The sequence below is a fragment of the Trachemys scripta genome, chromosome 17, assembly GCF_013100865.1.
Source record: "Trachemys scripta elegans isolate TJP31775 chromosome 17, CAS_Tse_1.0, whole genome shotgun sequence".
Classification (NCBI taxonomy): Eukaryota; Metazoa; Chordata; order Testudines; family Emydidae; genus Trachemys; species Trachemys scripta.
Genome location: NC_048314.1, coordinates 23820857 through 23836859, shown reverse-complemented (window position 1 = coordinate 23836859; position 16003 = coordinate 23820857). Strand labels below are relative to the sequence as shown.

General features: G+C 55.4%; 1 protein-coding gene across 4 annotated transcripts in view; it reads left to right on the top strand.

The window, feature by feature from the left end:
* NR5A1 (nuclear receptor subfamily 5 group A member 1) overlaps window positions 1–16003 on the top strand; it is a 63705-nt gene that overhangs the window by 16884 nt on the left and 30818 nt on the right. For all 4 annotated transcript variants that reach the window (XM_034793949.1, XM_034793950.1, XM_034793948.1 and 1 more), the window contains one exon: window positions 973–1613. In XM_034793949.1, coding sequence (XP_034649840.1) covers window positions 973–1613 — 641 coding nt within the window. The remainder of the gene's footprint in view (window positions 1–972; window positions 1614–16003) is intronic.

Genomic DNA, 16003 nt, shown 5'->3' with positions numbered 1-16003 from the left:
TCTACGCCAACTGCAGATTTGGCCCATATGTTTTGGAGCGCTCACTTGACCATTTGTCTTGCGTGTAATGGTCGTGTTGGAAGGGACTGACAGGAAGGCGTGCACGACTGGATCCAATTCAACAAAATCTCACCGAGACACTATTGCAACTCCCAGTCATTCAAAAATCACGAGTCAAGATCCAGCAAATTGTGAGGTTATGTTTAAAAATCTTGAGACTTTAAAAAACAATAACTTGGGGTTGTTTTTATTTGCCTCCTGACTTCACATTTTCAAGCATTTCTCTGCAAGAATGAGCACTAGAAACTTAATTTGTTTTCCCCCCTTTTTTTTTTACATGAAAGCTGAGATTCTCATGTATTCACCTGACTCCAGGATCTTGGGCTTTAAGAAAAGCACCAATATTGCAAGACTTGTGATAAAATAGTGAGACTTAGGCAACGCTGCTGAGATATAGTTTTCTGCAAATGGAAACTCTTTGATGTGATGGCTAGTGCGTGGCAGTGCAGGGAGTGGCTGAAGATGGCCTTGCTGCTGGGGGGCAGGTCTGTGACACTTATCTAGACCCCGGGAAAGAAACAGCTCGGTCATGGAGGATGGGGCCTCAGGAACTGGGCGTGATCTCAGGCTGATGCTCTTAGTGTTCCAGGGCGAGGGGGTGATGCCGCCTCACTAGGACAGCACCCCCTACTGGCTGCTCAGAGGCAGCATAACAGTCCCCAGGAGAGACTCTGCACCAGGACCCCTGTGTCCCGATGCAGCCATCCATCGCTCCCACGATGGAATGGCTGCAGGACAAGATGCTTTGTTTCACCACTATCCGGCCTTTTCCCCTCCTCCTCCTCACCATCCCCTTCCCCCCAGTCTATCTGGACAGAGCTCTCAGGGTTATTTGCCATAATCTTTTGGGAAGATAAGGCTCCCTTGGGCTCAGTTGAATTCCAAAGGCCGTTCTTTCTCTCTGCCCCACAGCTGTGCGAGCGGACCGGATGCGAGGAGGAAGAAATAAATTCGGCCCCATGTACAAGCGAGATCGTGCCTTAAAACAGCAGAAGAAAGCTCTGATACGCGCCAACGGCTTTAAGCTGGAGACTGTGCCTCAGATCGTGTCGCCAGTGCAAACTGACTACAACCTGTCCTCCACCATCCACGGCATCCACTCGGTGTCCAAGAGCCTGCCTCCCAACCCGGCCACTATGACGCCAGTCGACTATGACAGAAGTCCGTATGGGACGCCGTCCTTGGGAATGACTGTGCCTAGCCACGGGGCGCTGTCCAGCTACCATTACCCCTCCTTTCCCAACCGCACCATCAAGTCAGAGTACCCCGACCACTACACAAATTCCCACGAGTCTGTGGCCAGCTACATGTATCCAGATGCCTATCCCAACAGCGCCCCACCCGACATCCCTGAGGTCATTCTCAAGCTGCTGCAGCTGGAGCCCGACGAGCCCCAGGTCAAGGTGCGGATACTGGCTTGTCTGCAACAGGAGCAGGGCAAAGGCCGGCATGAGAAACTCAGCACCTTTGGCCTCATGTGCAAGATGGCAGACCAGACCCTCTTCTCCATTGTGGAGTGGGCACGGAGCTGCATCTTCTTTAAGGAGCTGGAGGTAGGTAGTTTGCTTGGCTGGTCACTCCAGGGTGGGGCCTGCAGGTACGTTCCAAGAGGCAACCCGAGTGAATGGAATAGACAGTGGGGCTGAAATTTGCCCAGCAGAGAGGGACCCTGCAGGCCCCTCACACCACTGAAGCCCTTAATAAGGGGCCAAACCAAAAGGTGTAACTGGTGCAGGGGGCCTGGTGTGACGCCCTGGGCTGGGAGGAATCCACCCTGCGGCATCTGGCTTCCACCAGTCTGTGCACAGAGCAGGATCCTGAGTCACTGGCCTGCGGCAGGTCCCCCCCGCCCTTCCCGCACATTCCCGGGGGCACAAGGATGCTCAGACCTGGAGCTGGGCACAGGGAAGGCAAGAGAGGGGGAGACAAAGCTGCCCCAATTCAACTGTTGTCTGGGCGAGGAGCTGCAGGCTCAGCGCTGGGTCTCCTTAGAAGCCTCTGCCCGGGGCACAGGGCGGCTCCGAGCCCGGGCACTGGGAGACGGGAACTCCCAGCTCCCCGGTTCGGATCCCCCCCAGCCACCCCTCCTGGTGGCTGTGTGCTGGCCTGGTGGAAATGGGTTGAATGGGTCTCGGCCCGGTCCCTAACGGAGAGCTGTCTGCACCCCAGGGACACTAACTGGTGCCCGCACCCACAGCCTGGGCCTCCAGACTGGGGGAATTTCCTGCCATAGCAGGGGTGGGGGAGGGGCATTGCTGCCCAGCTCTTTGGGGGGAGGGGAAGGGCCTGGCACTGCTGCCCAGATCTCCTGGGGGTCCTGCCCTGCCCAGTGTCTCGGCACCGCTCTTGCTTCCCAGGCTGTTTCCCTGCCTCGAGCGCCCGCCAGGGCATGTGGCTGGCGCCGCAGCGCAGATGCCAGCAGGAGCAGGGCCGGAGTAGCTGGAGCGCACTGGAGGTGAGGAAACACCCCAGCCTGTCTCCTGTGGGCCGAGGATTGGACTCCTCACCACCAGGGCCGTGGCAGGCAACGATCAGCCGAGCCAGCGCCTGGGGAAGCCCAAAGTGTAATGGGAAAATGTAACACGGTGGGATTATCCGCAAGACAATCTCTCCTCAGCCTTTGGGAGGAAAAGCAGCGCTGTCAGGTGGGCCCTGGGCAGGTCACCAGGGCCAGGGGACTCCTCGGCCAGCAGCATCTCCATGGAGCCCCAATGGGCCCTCTGGCCAGGCCCGGAAACCACGCCCTGCTGAGTTGCCTTCCTGCTTCCTGAGCCAGATGGCAGAGGGCAGTGGTTGAGCTGCCCAAGGAGGACGGGGGACATCGCCTGGGCTTTGACCAGCTGCCCATATTGCTGTGCTTGCATAGAGCAGAGTCGGGCGTGGGCCTGCCCAGCTGCCGCGTGACAGTGCAATTTGCTGCCACCCGACGCCAGCCGGGGGTGGGTACCTCCCCCACAAGTCCCCAGCTGCTGCTGACCCAGATGTGGTTCTGCAGGCTCCAGATCAGTGACACTCACACCTCAGTGGTTCAGGAGCCAAGTTAGCAACCAACATTACCCGAAAGAGCCACAGAGGAGCTGCTCTTCGGCAGGCTGCTCCAACTCTAGTTCTCTGAAGGGGGAAGTGGACAGGATCTTTGTTGGCCCCCACAACCCTCCCGCCCTGTCCCACCTTCCAACCCCCCCTTCCATCCCACACACATTGCAGAGTCTGGGAGAGAGTCTGGTCTTCATGCAAATCAATGCTTTTTTCTTTAAAATAGCTCTCCTGTCCCTTCCTCTGGGCCAAACATAAACCAAGCAGTTTATGTGCATCCCCTGGCATTGCTGCATGTGGCTACAGATTTGTTTATGTGGGACCTACAGGAAGTATCGCACTCAATTACTTAAAAATTATTCAGTGCAGAAGGATTCCCCCCTCCCCACAATGACTTGTTTGGAGTACAGGGGTGAGGGGAAGTGGGGGTGTCATCCCCAGAGGACTGTGCTGGATTTGGGTCAAATTCATCCTAGGTATGAATCGGCTGAAGTCAGTAAGCAGTTACAACACCTGGATCTGTCTGGGGAGCCATGCTGATTCCCCTGTTTCACAGGAATTGAGGGTCAGGGGGTCTAGTGATTTTTAAATTTTATTTCATTTTTTACAGCAGCAGGAATTGAATAGGTTGTTTTGTGAAGCTTTCCCAAGGCAGCAGATGCTACTCCCAGCCCAAGGGGGCAGGCCTGAGGCAAATCTGTGAGCTGGACCTGATTAAACTCTACCAAAGCTCTGGGGATATTCAGGGATGGGATTCTGGGGTGCCCGTTGGTTCAGGGGCATGGCCTGTAGACTCCTGCACCGGGAGTGTTCTAAAGACTGAATGGGGATTGTTTTGGGAGGAGTCACAAGACATTTGGACTCTACGCAAAGTGAGGCAGTCGGCTGAGTGAGGCGCTGTAATGGGCAGTGAAACTGGAGAGCTGGCCTTAGCTCCCAGTCAGCGCCTGTCACCAAATCTCTGCAAAGCTCTGGCGCTGGGCCCTGACACTGAGCTGCCAATGAAAAGGAAAGGCAGCGATCTCCCGAGTAGCTCCCTCAATAGTGTCCCAATGTCACTGTGCACTTACACGGCGCCCGAGCTGCTTCGCTGGGACAGCCATCCCCAGAGTGGCCATGGCCCACGGTTCTGCTCCTCTCCAGACCATCTCAGAAAGTGGGGTCTTTCGCACTCTGGCCCTCTCCTTGGGCCTCCAGAGCATGGCAGTGCTTAAAATAACCTCTCCCTGCCCAGAACAGTGCCAGGAAGTTGCATTGTGGAAGCATTTTTTGTTCGTTTCAATCATATCAGTGTTCTGCTTGGATTCTGGGAACGGGTGATTGTTGTTTTGCAGGAGATCTTGTAAACAGTGGCTTCAGCTCGCTGCTGCCTTGCTGGGTAGCCTTGTAATTCTATTGTCCGCACGGTTACACCATTCAAACATGGCTTCGCTCCATGTGAATACAAATACATCAGCCCCTCTTCCCCCCAGAGTGACATGTCCTGTACAACAGCAATGCCAGGGCTTCACCTAGTCAGGACTGTCGCCATTGGGCCGGCCTGGTAAACAAGGCTCACGTTGTGTAACAATGCAGATAGGGGACGCAGTCCCTGGAAACTGGACTCCACAGATCTCCGGGTCTCCTCCCACCCGAACCCTAGTGCCAGTAACGCTAGGAGATGGGGGTGCGTGGGCAGAGATTTAGACACAGAGCAGTAGTTCCCTGCTTTGGATTGGTTAGAACGGGGCTGCGGTCCAGCAGTGCCGTTGGTAAATGATTCAGGCCTGTAGCCTGTGTAGTGCTTGGGAGAGCGCAGGCCCTGCCCAACCCCAAATGTTAGAGCATGGCAGGCCTCGGGCAGATTTTCTACCCATTCAAACATGAGACTCCTGTTTTCCTTTGGCTGCGTTTCCTTCCTCTGCTAGAGGCTGAGCGTGTGGCTGGCAGCAGAAGCTGCTGTCAACCCCCATCGCTCACTGGCAAAACCATCTGCAATCTGATGCTGTGCGTCCCGCATGGTTGGTGCCGCCTTGACCTTATTTTGCTGATTTCAAGAATGCCACAGGGCAGGTTTCTTGTTTGCTGTGGCAAAGCTTTCACCACACTGGGGCCAGAGACTTCTTTGCTCACTGCGGCTTGGGATAATTTAATGGCAGCAATGGGTTTGTGTGGCTAAGGAAAGAACATTAGTGAATGGATTTAGTAGGCAGTTCTCCTGGGGCCGTTCACAGTCTATGGTCATGATTGCTATTGGACATAGGACCAGCAGGTGGAAGCAATATATAGAGACCGCGGCACCCACTAAAGAAATACAGCCACCTCTGGGGTGGAACACGGCAGCCCTTCAGCAATGCACAGCAACACTGTACAACATTTTAAGTAGGAAGGGATGAATGTTGCTTCCTATGGAAGCTGCAAGGGGGATAAGAAAGTGGGGCTGTTTCTGGCCCCATCCTCTATGTGCTGCACTGGCACTGGCAGCACATAGAGGCTGCAAAGAAGATGGGGCGGGGAGATTTCTATTCCCCTGGGGCAGGAGCTGTGCAGGGTCGATGTAACTTTAGTAACTCTATCTCCCCCTGCCCCCCGATCCCTGCATAGGGGGCAGCTGGGGGCGGAGGGTGCCCACAGCACTCAGCCCTGCAGGGAACCTGGGGGTACCACAGCCCTTAGGCAGCAGTAGGGAGGTGGCTGTTACATGTGCCAGGGGCTGAAGTGGCCTTTGCAGAAAACCAGGTGACCTAAAGCCGCCTCCTCCCCCTGGGCTGGGCCGTCTGCGTTCTGTGCCCCAGCACGGATCTGCCTTCCGGAGCAGAACCGCCCAGGACGCCGGGCCTAGGATTAATTATTACTTGTTTGTGTTGCAGCCGTTCTAGGGGCCCCGGCAGGCTACAAACCCAGGACAAAGCTCCAGCCCTGCCCTGTGCGGAAAGTGCCCTGGGCCATGCCAAGACCACAAGCGATTGTGACCTTCTTGGAAAGGCTGTGTGTCGAGGTGCGCACTGTTCTCCAGGGGTCCAATCTCAGCTGCTGCAGATCTGTGTTCCCATCGCAGCTCACCCTGCCTGCCCACTCTTCCCTGGGAGCCGGGCTAGGCCCAGGCCCAGGCCCAGGGGGTTTCTTTCACAGCCGTGCTCAGCGGGTGGTTCTCTTCCTGCTTTTCCCTGCGGCAGCAGGATGGCGCAGCAGCCCTGAGGATGCCCTTCTCCCCGCTCCCCCCACCTGGCCAATAAAAGCCAATGGGTCGCCAAGGCGGGAGATGAACTCCTGCCAGCACAGACTTCACAGGGTTACACTAAGGCCACTAGCATGGCTAAAAACACAGCCAGAGAAATGAGGGAATGGAACTGGGGCGTTTAGGGCCTCTCAGAATGGGGGACACGGGCTGCCTTGGCCAGCACAAAGGCGAGTGCTTTCTCAGACACATTCCCAGCCAGTTTCTGTATTCCCGCGGAGGCATTTGCTGCCAGCTGCCGACGTCGCCCCGTTGAGCCGGTTCCTTTCTCTGCCGCCCGGTGTCACCCCTGCCCTGCAGTGGCACCATCCAGCGCTCTGGGCGCCCCGTCGCCTTTCCATGGGCAGGTTTCAAGGCCGAGCTGCTGTCTTGTCCCCTGCCACTTCTGAGCAGCCCAGGGAAGGGGGATAAACGTGGGGGGGCCGACGTTGCCCAAAAGGAATGGGGCTGGGAAGGCTGCTGGCCTCCCAAAGCACCCCTGGTAGGCTGGTGCCCCAGATATGGGGGAAGCCAAGAGTGGAGCCTTTTAAAGCTTCCGCTGCTGCTCCTTTGTGCGGGGGCTCCGGGGAGCGAGTGGGGAGCCACCCAGTGAAGGAACTTAGATGGTCCCCGTCTCTGTAGCATCTGAGTGCCTCTCAGCCTCTGAATGGCTTTGTCCTCACGGCCCCCATGAGGCAGGGCAGGGCTGTTCTCCCCATTGTACAGGTGGGGAACTGAGGCATGGCGAGGCTAAGTGACTTCCCTAAGGTCACACGGGGAGTCTGTGGCAGAACAGGGAATGGACCCCAGGCCTCCAATGGCTAGTGCCCCACACCATTCAGCTGCCAGGCAGCTGCTGTTCTCCGCACCCTCCTTACCCAGCAGCGCCCACGGCTATGGGCTCCCAGCATCGGGCAGGAGCTGTGCGGGCGAGCGCCCCAGACAGTGTCTGGGAGGGGGTGCTAAGCAGTCAGGTTATTTTCCGGGTGGCACGTCATTCTCTCTGCCATCCACTCTGCGGCCCCCGTGCCCTAAAGCCATTCGCCAGGCACCTGTGGTAAGAGAAGCAAATTCCAGGGAGTGCCAGGCCTTCTCGCACATGCTGTTCCCACGGGCCTGGGGTGTGTCCAGCGGGGAGCTGAGCACACTTCTCGGGTCTTTTCCAACGGCCACTTTGGGCATGGGCTGGAGAGGGGGCTGCTCAGACCAGGGCTGTGACCTGCAGGAGACCCCCCCAACTTCCTCCCCCCAAACAGGCCAGCATGTACAAGGCATTCTGCAGGGAAAAGCCAGCCAGACCTCCTTGCGCTAGGAGCCCCTCCTGGGAGCACGGGGAGTTGCAGGAAGTGGGCTGGATAGAAGGCAGCTCAGAGAGAATGGACCCGGGGAGCTGGGGGTGGGATGGCTCCGGGATGGAGGGAGCCAGGGGGGAAGGGGCCAGGTGCGTGGGGTGGGGCGGGGGCGTGGCACTGCTGACGGTGCTCCTAAGGCAGCGGGGGTTGGGGGCTGGGATGGCTTTGGCGTGTGTGAAGGCTGAGGGGCTGCATTGCCTCGGGGGGAGCGGGGGACCATTCTAGGCTGTTTCTAGGCTCCTGTGGCAGAGCAAGTGGCAGAAACCCTGGCAATGGGGGTGGCAAGCTAGAGAATCTGTTGCTAGCTGGTGCCCTGCCTGGCGTTGTAGATGCGGCCAGGCTCTCGCCCCCCTGCCAGGCTGAGCCCTGTTACCCGCAGTCACATGCGACTCGCGCTCTCCGTCCAAAGCCCTCCCCGCGCAGAGCAGAGGGTCAGGCCCATCTCCCGGCCCGGCTGCAGGAAGGGCTCGCTCGGGTGCCTGGCTTCCTGAACTACTGTCCGGTGAGCTTTCCCAGCTGGTGGCAGTCTGGCCGGACTGGCCCAGCTGTGCTGGGCTCTCGGAAAAGGAGGCTGGCTCAGAGCAGGGAGCCGCGGGTGGGAGCGCCTGCGCGTCTCTGATCCAAAGGAGGAAGGCGATTCTGGGGCAAAGAGTCCCAGGGGCTGTCGCCAGGCTCAGGGAAGAGCTGCTATTTAACAAACCGTTGACTTCATTTTGTTTTTCACTAGTAGTTCAAAGGTAACTCCCAGAATGAGCACACTGCTGAGAAAGCAGGGGGTGAGGCCTAGCTGCCCCCGGGTAGGGACACGTAGGGTGTGCTCATCATCACCTCGAGGGGCCGGTTCTTCGTGAAAGCATCACAGCCATGGGATAGAGCCCAGGTCCCTGAGCTCCAGGGGAATCTGTGCTAGCCATTGAGTTGGTCTCTATGGTCCTCCCATTCACCTCTGCCTGCCCCGCCCCTCTGAGGTCTCAGAAGGAGGATGGGAGACACCTGTCCCTACCAACCCAGCTGTATTAGTCTGTCATTAGCAGTATGGAGCACTAGCCATTGGAGGCCTGGGTTCCATTCCCTGCTCTGCGACAGACTCCCTGTGTGACCCTGGGCAAGTCACTTAGCCAGGAGTCACTTTTGCGTGAAGCCAGATGCCTCTCACCTGCTTTGTGAGAGACAACAGACAATCCCAAAGGTCCATCTAGCCCAGTATCCTGTCTTCCGACAGCGGCCAATGCCAGGTGCCCCAGAGAGAATGAACAGATCAGGGAATCATCTAATGATCCATCCCCAGCTTCTGGCAAACAGAGGCTAAGGACACCATCCCTGCCCATCCTGGCTAATAGCCATTGATGATGAACTTATCTAGTTCTTTTTGAACCCAGTTATAGTCTTGGCCTTCACAACATCCTCTGGCAAGGAGTTCCACAGGTTGACTGTGCGGTGTGTGCAGGGCAGTTGGTCCAGCTGCAGGGGCAGTTATGGGGCTGCTGTCTGGGGGAAGATGGAGACTGTGTCCTTGTTGCCTCTTGCCCAAGTGGGCATTGGTGCTACTAGCCCAGGGTGCGCAGGGAGCAGTGCTTGTGCACGGAAACAGGTTGCGGAGTGCAGCCTGAATGCACACTCTTTGTGGGCAGCCTGGAGCTGAGCTTCTGGCAGGCCTGGGCTGGCTGACATTTCAGACTGGAGCCAGGCAAGGCCTCTTCGTTTGACCCAAACTCAGCTTGTTTGGCCTTGAGTTTCCAGGTTCAAGGCCCGAGCTCAGCCCAGGCTTGGGGTGGGACAGGCGAACACACTCAAAACTGGAGCTGGCACCTACCTCTCTGAGCTCTGCCCCTCCTCCTCCAATGCCTCCCTAGGGTGCAGGGGGGCAGGTTGTAGGGAACCCCATGTTCTGCTGGACTGGAGAGCAGCCTGCCCCCTGCCTGTGTGTGGAAGGGCAGCTTAGAATCATAGAATATCAGGGTTGGAAGGGACCTCAGGAGGCCATCTAGCTCAAAGCAGGACCAATTCCCAACTAAGTCATCCCAGCCAGGGCTTTGTCAAGCCGGGCCTTAAAAACCTCCAAGGATGGAGATTCCACCACCTCCCTAGGTAACGCATTCCAGTGCTTCACCACCCTCCTAGTGAAATAGTGTTTCCTAATATCCAACCTAGACCTCCCCCACTGCAACTTGAGACCATTGCTCCTTGTTCTGTCATCTGCCACCACTGAGAACAGCCGAGCTCCATCCTCTTTGGAACCCCCCTTCAGGTAGTTGAAAGCAGCTATCAAATCCCCCCTCATTCTTCTCTTCTGGAGACTAAACAATCCCAGTTCCCTCAGCCTCTCCTCATAAGTCATGTGCTCCAAACCCCTAATCATTTTTGTTGCCCTCCACTGGACTCTTTCCAATATTTCCACATCCTTCTTGTAGTGTGGGGCCCAAAACTGGACACAGTACTCCAGATGAGGCCTCACCAATGTCGAATAAAGGGGAATGATCACGTTCCTCGATCTGCTGGCAATGCCCCTACTTATACGGCCCAAAATGCCATTAGCCTTCTTGGAAACAAGAGCACACTGTTGACTCATATCCAGCTTCTCGTCCACTGTGACCCCTAGGTCCTTTTCTGCAGAACTGCTGCCTAGCCATTCGGTCCCTAGTCTGTAGCAGTGCATGGGATTCTTCCGCCCTAAGTGCAGGACTCTGCACTTGTCCTTGTTGAACCTCATCAGGTGTTTTTTGGCCCAATCCTCTAATTTGTCTAGGTCCCTCTGTATCTGATCCCTACCCTCCAGCGTATCTACCACGCCTCCCAGTTTAGTGCTGAGAGTGCATTCCACACCATCCTCCAGATCATTAATAACGATATTAAATAAAACTGGCCCCAGGACCCACCCTTGGGGCACTCCGCTTGAAACCGGCTGCCAACTAGACATGGAGCCATTGATCACTACCCGTTGAGCCTGACGATCTAGCCAGCTTTCAATCCACCTTACAGTCCATTCATCCAGCCCATACTTCTTTAACTTGGCAGCAAGAATACTGTGGGAGACCGTATCAAAAGCTTTGCTAAAGTCAAGGAATAACACATCCACTGCTTTCCCCTCATCCACAGAGCCAGTTATCTCATCATAGAAGGCAGTTAGGTTAGTCAGGCACAACTTCCCCTTGGTGAATCCATGCTGACTGTTCCTGATCACTTTCCTCTCCTCTAAGTGTTTCATAATTGATTCCTTGAGGACCTGCTCCATGATTTTTCCAGGGACTGAGCTTGTACACCCCCAAGTAGATGCTTCTCGGTTCACTCCCTTCCTGTGGCGTGAAACAGGGGTAACTCCATGGCAGGCAAGGGCACTCTCTTGGGAAAGGAGGGTCAGGCCCAATTTGCTTTTGAAACTTGACTCCTTGGTGTAGGCTCTTAGTACACTGGGCAGACTAATTTGGGCCGCTATGGGCCTGCAAAGCATTGGGAAGAGGGGTTTTTCTCGACAGGTGGTGACGGTTCTAGCTAATTATCTCCCCACCCCCCACCCCCGGAGCCTCAGCAGGCCCTGGCTCAGCACCGTGTGGCCGAGGGGGGCCCTTGGAAACACTCCCCAGGCGCTGTAGTTGTGTTATTGTGAAGGCCGTGGGAGGGGGAGCTGGGCTAATGGCCTCTGGACATCAGTTCACACGCCACGTCCACCTGGAGGCGTGGGGCAGTCAGAATGAAAACAGATTTAACGTCCCAGATATATCGTTTCATTTAAGGGCTAGTAATTCTGTCAGTCTGCCACTGACAAATGAGGGCCGGCCTGCCAATCTGCTGGGGAGAGTGATGCTGCCGTGTTCATCTTGTGTCATCAGACAGAGAATTACGGACTACACTGGCCTTCGGATGCAAGACTAATAATGCCGCTCGACAAAGGGGGATTTGGGGACCTGCTTGTTTATAGAGGGTTGGCGAGGGAGCTGCGCGGCGAGGGCGAGGGAGCTGGGGTGGAAGAGGTCAGAGCTGACACCCATAAATACAAACTTTAACTGAGGCTAGATGAGATGTGTCAAGATTCAAGAGAAGATTTGCAACATCTACTCGTCAGAAGAAAAATATGGGCAGGGAGGTGAAATATATTTTGCCGGGTCACGAGGCTCAGGCAACTTTGTACTTTCAGATGTAATTTTTTATATATCTATGTATGTATAATGGATGTCCAGGCAGCAGGGCAAAGTGACCTTTAGCTTAAGGTGAGAGGCCTGGAAGGTTAAACCAATTGCGTTTGGTTCAGCAGAACCCCCAAGCCCTACCTGAAATGTGGTGTCAAGGGGATCCTGGTTGCAGCCAGGAGGGGGGCAGATGCCCTGAGAACAAGGAGATGCAGCTCCCTGAGGAAGGTTTTGGTTTGACTCTAATGACAGCCTTGGCTGGTTCCTTAGTCTCTGGGCAGGCTGGTCCCACGCTGCAGAGCCAGGGTCTAGGTCCAGATCCTACCTTCTCCAAGGCGCTGTGCCATGTGGTTGCTGGGGTAAGTCTGTGCCGACCCTAAGCTCCCTGTTGCACTGTGTTAGGGAAGGTGCCTCTGAGAACCAGCAGCACTCGCTCTGCCGCTCGCTTGGCTTTGTCCTGGCTGAGGAGAGAACTGAGTTTGACTCTGTTTTTGCAGAAAGGGAAAAGGAACAAGGGAGTGATGGGGAAGAGAGGAGAGTGGAGGAGGAGGAGACCATCCCTCTGTTGGCTGCTCTTCCACTTGTAGAGGTTTTATAAAACAATGAGGTCTGTTACAAAGGCTCTGCTCCCTTCCCAGGTCCCTTGCGTTCGCCTGGGGCAGGCTGGGAGGTGAGCTTGCATTTTGTAGGGTGCAGAGATTCTGGGGAATCCAAGTGAAGCTGGACTCTCTGGGGACTCTGCCGAGGCTCGGCTAGGGCGGGTGACGGGACGCATGGAGCTTGCATGGGCAGGTTCTTCAGCCAGGCACTGTTCTGGATTCAGAAGGATAATTCCCCCCAGTCTAGTGCCTTCAGGGCCCTCTACTAATGCTGCCATTGAATAATCTCCTTGGGTTTTGGCTCCCGGCCGTGGGGCTCGGCTGGGCCCAGGTTCTGGGCCGCTCCTGAGGGTCTGATTCACAGGACAATGGCAGGTCTTTGACACTAAACACTAGCATGTTACTACATGGGTCCTCTCTGTGCATGGCTTGCAGTGCTGCTTTCCTGGGGCCGTGAGGCTGTGGGCTCCTGCGGGGAGCAGCGCTAGATCGCTGGTGTCCCTGGGAAACACCGTTAGGAGAGGGAATGTTTCCTTGGGCTGGAGCCCACACCCACTCCATGTAACTCTTCTCACTTCCAGGGCTCTCCTGGGGTGGGGCAGGGAGGGAGGCAGAGGGCAGAGCTCTGTCCATTGATGCAGCAAGATGGGAGTATCTGGTGCCACTGAATCCCTTGCCCCAAACTCGACTCCCTGGGGACACGGAGGGAGCCCTCCAGGAGCCGGGCTCCATGTGGGGTGAAGGATTCTGAGCCCCCTCCTCCTGCTCTCCTCCCGAGTGGAGCTGTGATGGTCGCCCTCTGCAGCCAGGGGAAGCGGGTAGTTATTTCCTCCCAGGATGGGTCACGGACCTTAATCAGCAGGGAGCAGCTGAAAATCCCGAGGGTGTCTCCGTTCCCCAGGGTGGAGGGACGGCCACGGGCCGCGCTCGCCGTGTCTGCCTTTTGGACGGGCTTCCTTTTTCATTCTTGTGAGCTATTTGTAGCTGGTTACTGCTTTGGCTTTAATACACATGGGTCATCTTGACCCCCATCTCCTGACTATCGGCCAAAGCATTTCTGGCTTATCGAAAATCTCCTTCTGCTCATGGATGCTCTAGCAACGGCTAGCGTCATACGCCCTGGGGTTCAATCCAATTCCTCGTGACGGTCGCTGTCTGGTCGCCAGCCAGTCTCTCTCCCCACGGCCCCGTCTCTCCCTCTAATGACCCATGCTGGTAGGAGCAAATAGAAATACCAAGGGGCCATGACGTGTCTGTTTTTCCCAGCCAGGGCCGGCTCCAGGCACTAGCTGAACAAGCTGATGCTTGGGGCGGCAGATTGTTGGAGGCGGCGTTCTGCCCAATCCTAGGGCGGCACGGCCCTGTAGGGGACGGCAGCGCGGAGAACCAGAGCGCCCTGCAGGGCAGTCCCCTTCCTTTCCTCCCCGCCGACCGGAGCGGAGCCCTCGCGGCAGGCGGCAGGAGGCGGCGCAGTGGGAGGGGCCGCGTGGCAGCGCCCTGCTGTAGCCCTGGCCGCCCCCTTCTCTCTCTCTCCCACCCGCTCCCTCCCTCTCCCCCCCACAGCCGGTCCCCCTGTATCCGCGCTCCGGCCGCGCTGCAGGTTTTGCTTTTTTTTTTTGCTTGGGGCGGCCAAAAAGCCAGAGCCGGCCCTGTTCCCAGTGGGGAGATGAAGTCTCTGCCTGCTGAGCTGTGTTATATATCGCAGTCACTAAAGCCTTGGAGATGTGGGTACCATTCTCCTTTGGGGAGAGCCCCCATTGTGAGGGGAGGGGCCTTCGGAGCTGTGGGCACAGTGTGGGGTTAGGGCACCTGTGAGGACGTGGCCACATGTGGCAGAGCTCAGCAGGCTTGTCAGGTGGCAGCCGTTGCACGTAGTGTTGGTGGGAGACTGGCCCCAAACCGGAGCAGGCTGGACTGGTCCTGTTCACTTTGCTAACTCGGAGCGTCGTCGTTCTGCTCCAGGTCAAGTTATTGCAGGTGATTAAAAAGGCACGTTTGGCTGCTCGCATTAGGAAACAGCCATTCAACTAGCTGTTTTAGTGTAGGGTGCGTGTCCCTGTGGTATCTGACCAGAGGGGGCGGGGGACAGGGACCTGCATCTGACCATTAACGCCTTCAGCTAGTGCAGAGCTTGGATTGTCAGTTATTGGCAGAACAGGAACCCACTTTCTCACTTCTCAATTGGCAAGGTGACACTTCCTACTTGCACCCAATAATTGCCCCTTGTAATTGTTACCTCAATCTCCGCCTCCCCAGCAGATTCTGTCTAAGAGGCCAAATCTGGGGAACAGTTCTGGGCACGTCCACCCTTGCTTGACCCTCTATATGAACAGAGACGTTTCTCGTAGGCTGCCTAGGCAGGGAGATGTAATACGGCCCAGAGGTGCTCACTGGAACGAAAACTGAGATTCATGGCCAGAGTTAATGTAACAAAGGCTTTGCATTAATCTGGGGTTTGTCCACGAGTGCCACCACCCTCCTGAGAAATAATTACAGCTGGAGATATTTTATTTCAAAACCATTTTTTTAAATAAAAACTGGCCTTTTTTCCTAAACAAAAATGTGCAAAGACCATTTTAGTTTCATGTTTTCCAGTTTTTTGATGAAAAACAAACAAACAAAAGTTATATTCAAAAATATTTTTTCCAGTTTTTCATTTTTTTCTCCTTTTCTTCCTTTTTCTTTTTTCTTCCATTTTGCTTCTGGAAAAGAGGGAGAAAGGGAGAGAGAGAAAGGGCAAATAAATGAAAAACTATTTTTTTTTGCATAACATTTGCAAAAACACCATCACCCTAACAAACAAAAAAGCTGATACAAACCCCCTTTTTTGACCAACTCTAATAATAATGACAGGTTTCAGAGTAGCAGTCGTGTTAGTCTGTATCCGCAAAAAGAAGAACAGGAGTACTTGTGGCACCTTAGAGACTAAGAAGTGGGCTGTAGTCCATGAAAGCTTATGCTTTAATAAATTTGTTAGTCTCTAAGGTGCCACAAGTACTCCTGTTCTTCTTTTTTCTAATAATAATGACTCTTTGCCCTTCCATAGCACCCTCCTCAATAGCTGTGCAAATGCTTCCCCAGCACAAATGAATTCTAACTCCCTGCCAAAGCAGAGTTTTATCATTTCTCAGGTGACACTGCCCCTGCTCCCATACCCTGGGCAGAGCTGCGTTCAGTGTAACGGATGTGACGTGTGGGCACTGGAGGGTGATGTGCCTACATTTCACTGCACTTATTTAACCTCCTCCATTGCCCAGCCACTGCATGTGTGGATCGTCCTTCACTGGGGGTTGCTGTCACTGAAAACGGATTGGGGAAGCCAATCACAATTCCGTTCCATTTGGAGGTCCAAAAATCAAAGGCGTTTGCTTCTCTGTTCAGTCTGCAGTGGAAACTCATCCAGCCTGTAGATCGCAGCCCGCGCATCACATCGGCACATCAAAGAAACTGGTGGCTTTGTGTACCACAGCCACGGACGTGAAATTTCCTTCTAGCTGCCCAGAGCGAGTTCTGTCCTATCTAGGGTCCAGGTTACTGGCGAGAAGGTCCTGGGAACGTTCACAAGGGAAATCAAGCTTTAAAACCAGATGTATGGACTCTGGTGCTCCTGGCAGGTGCTGAGCTGACAGCTCTGGG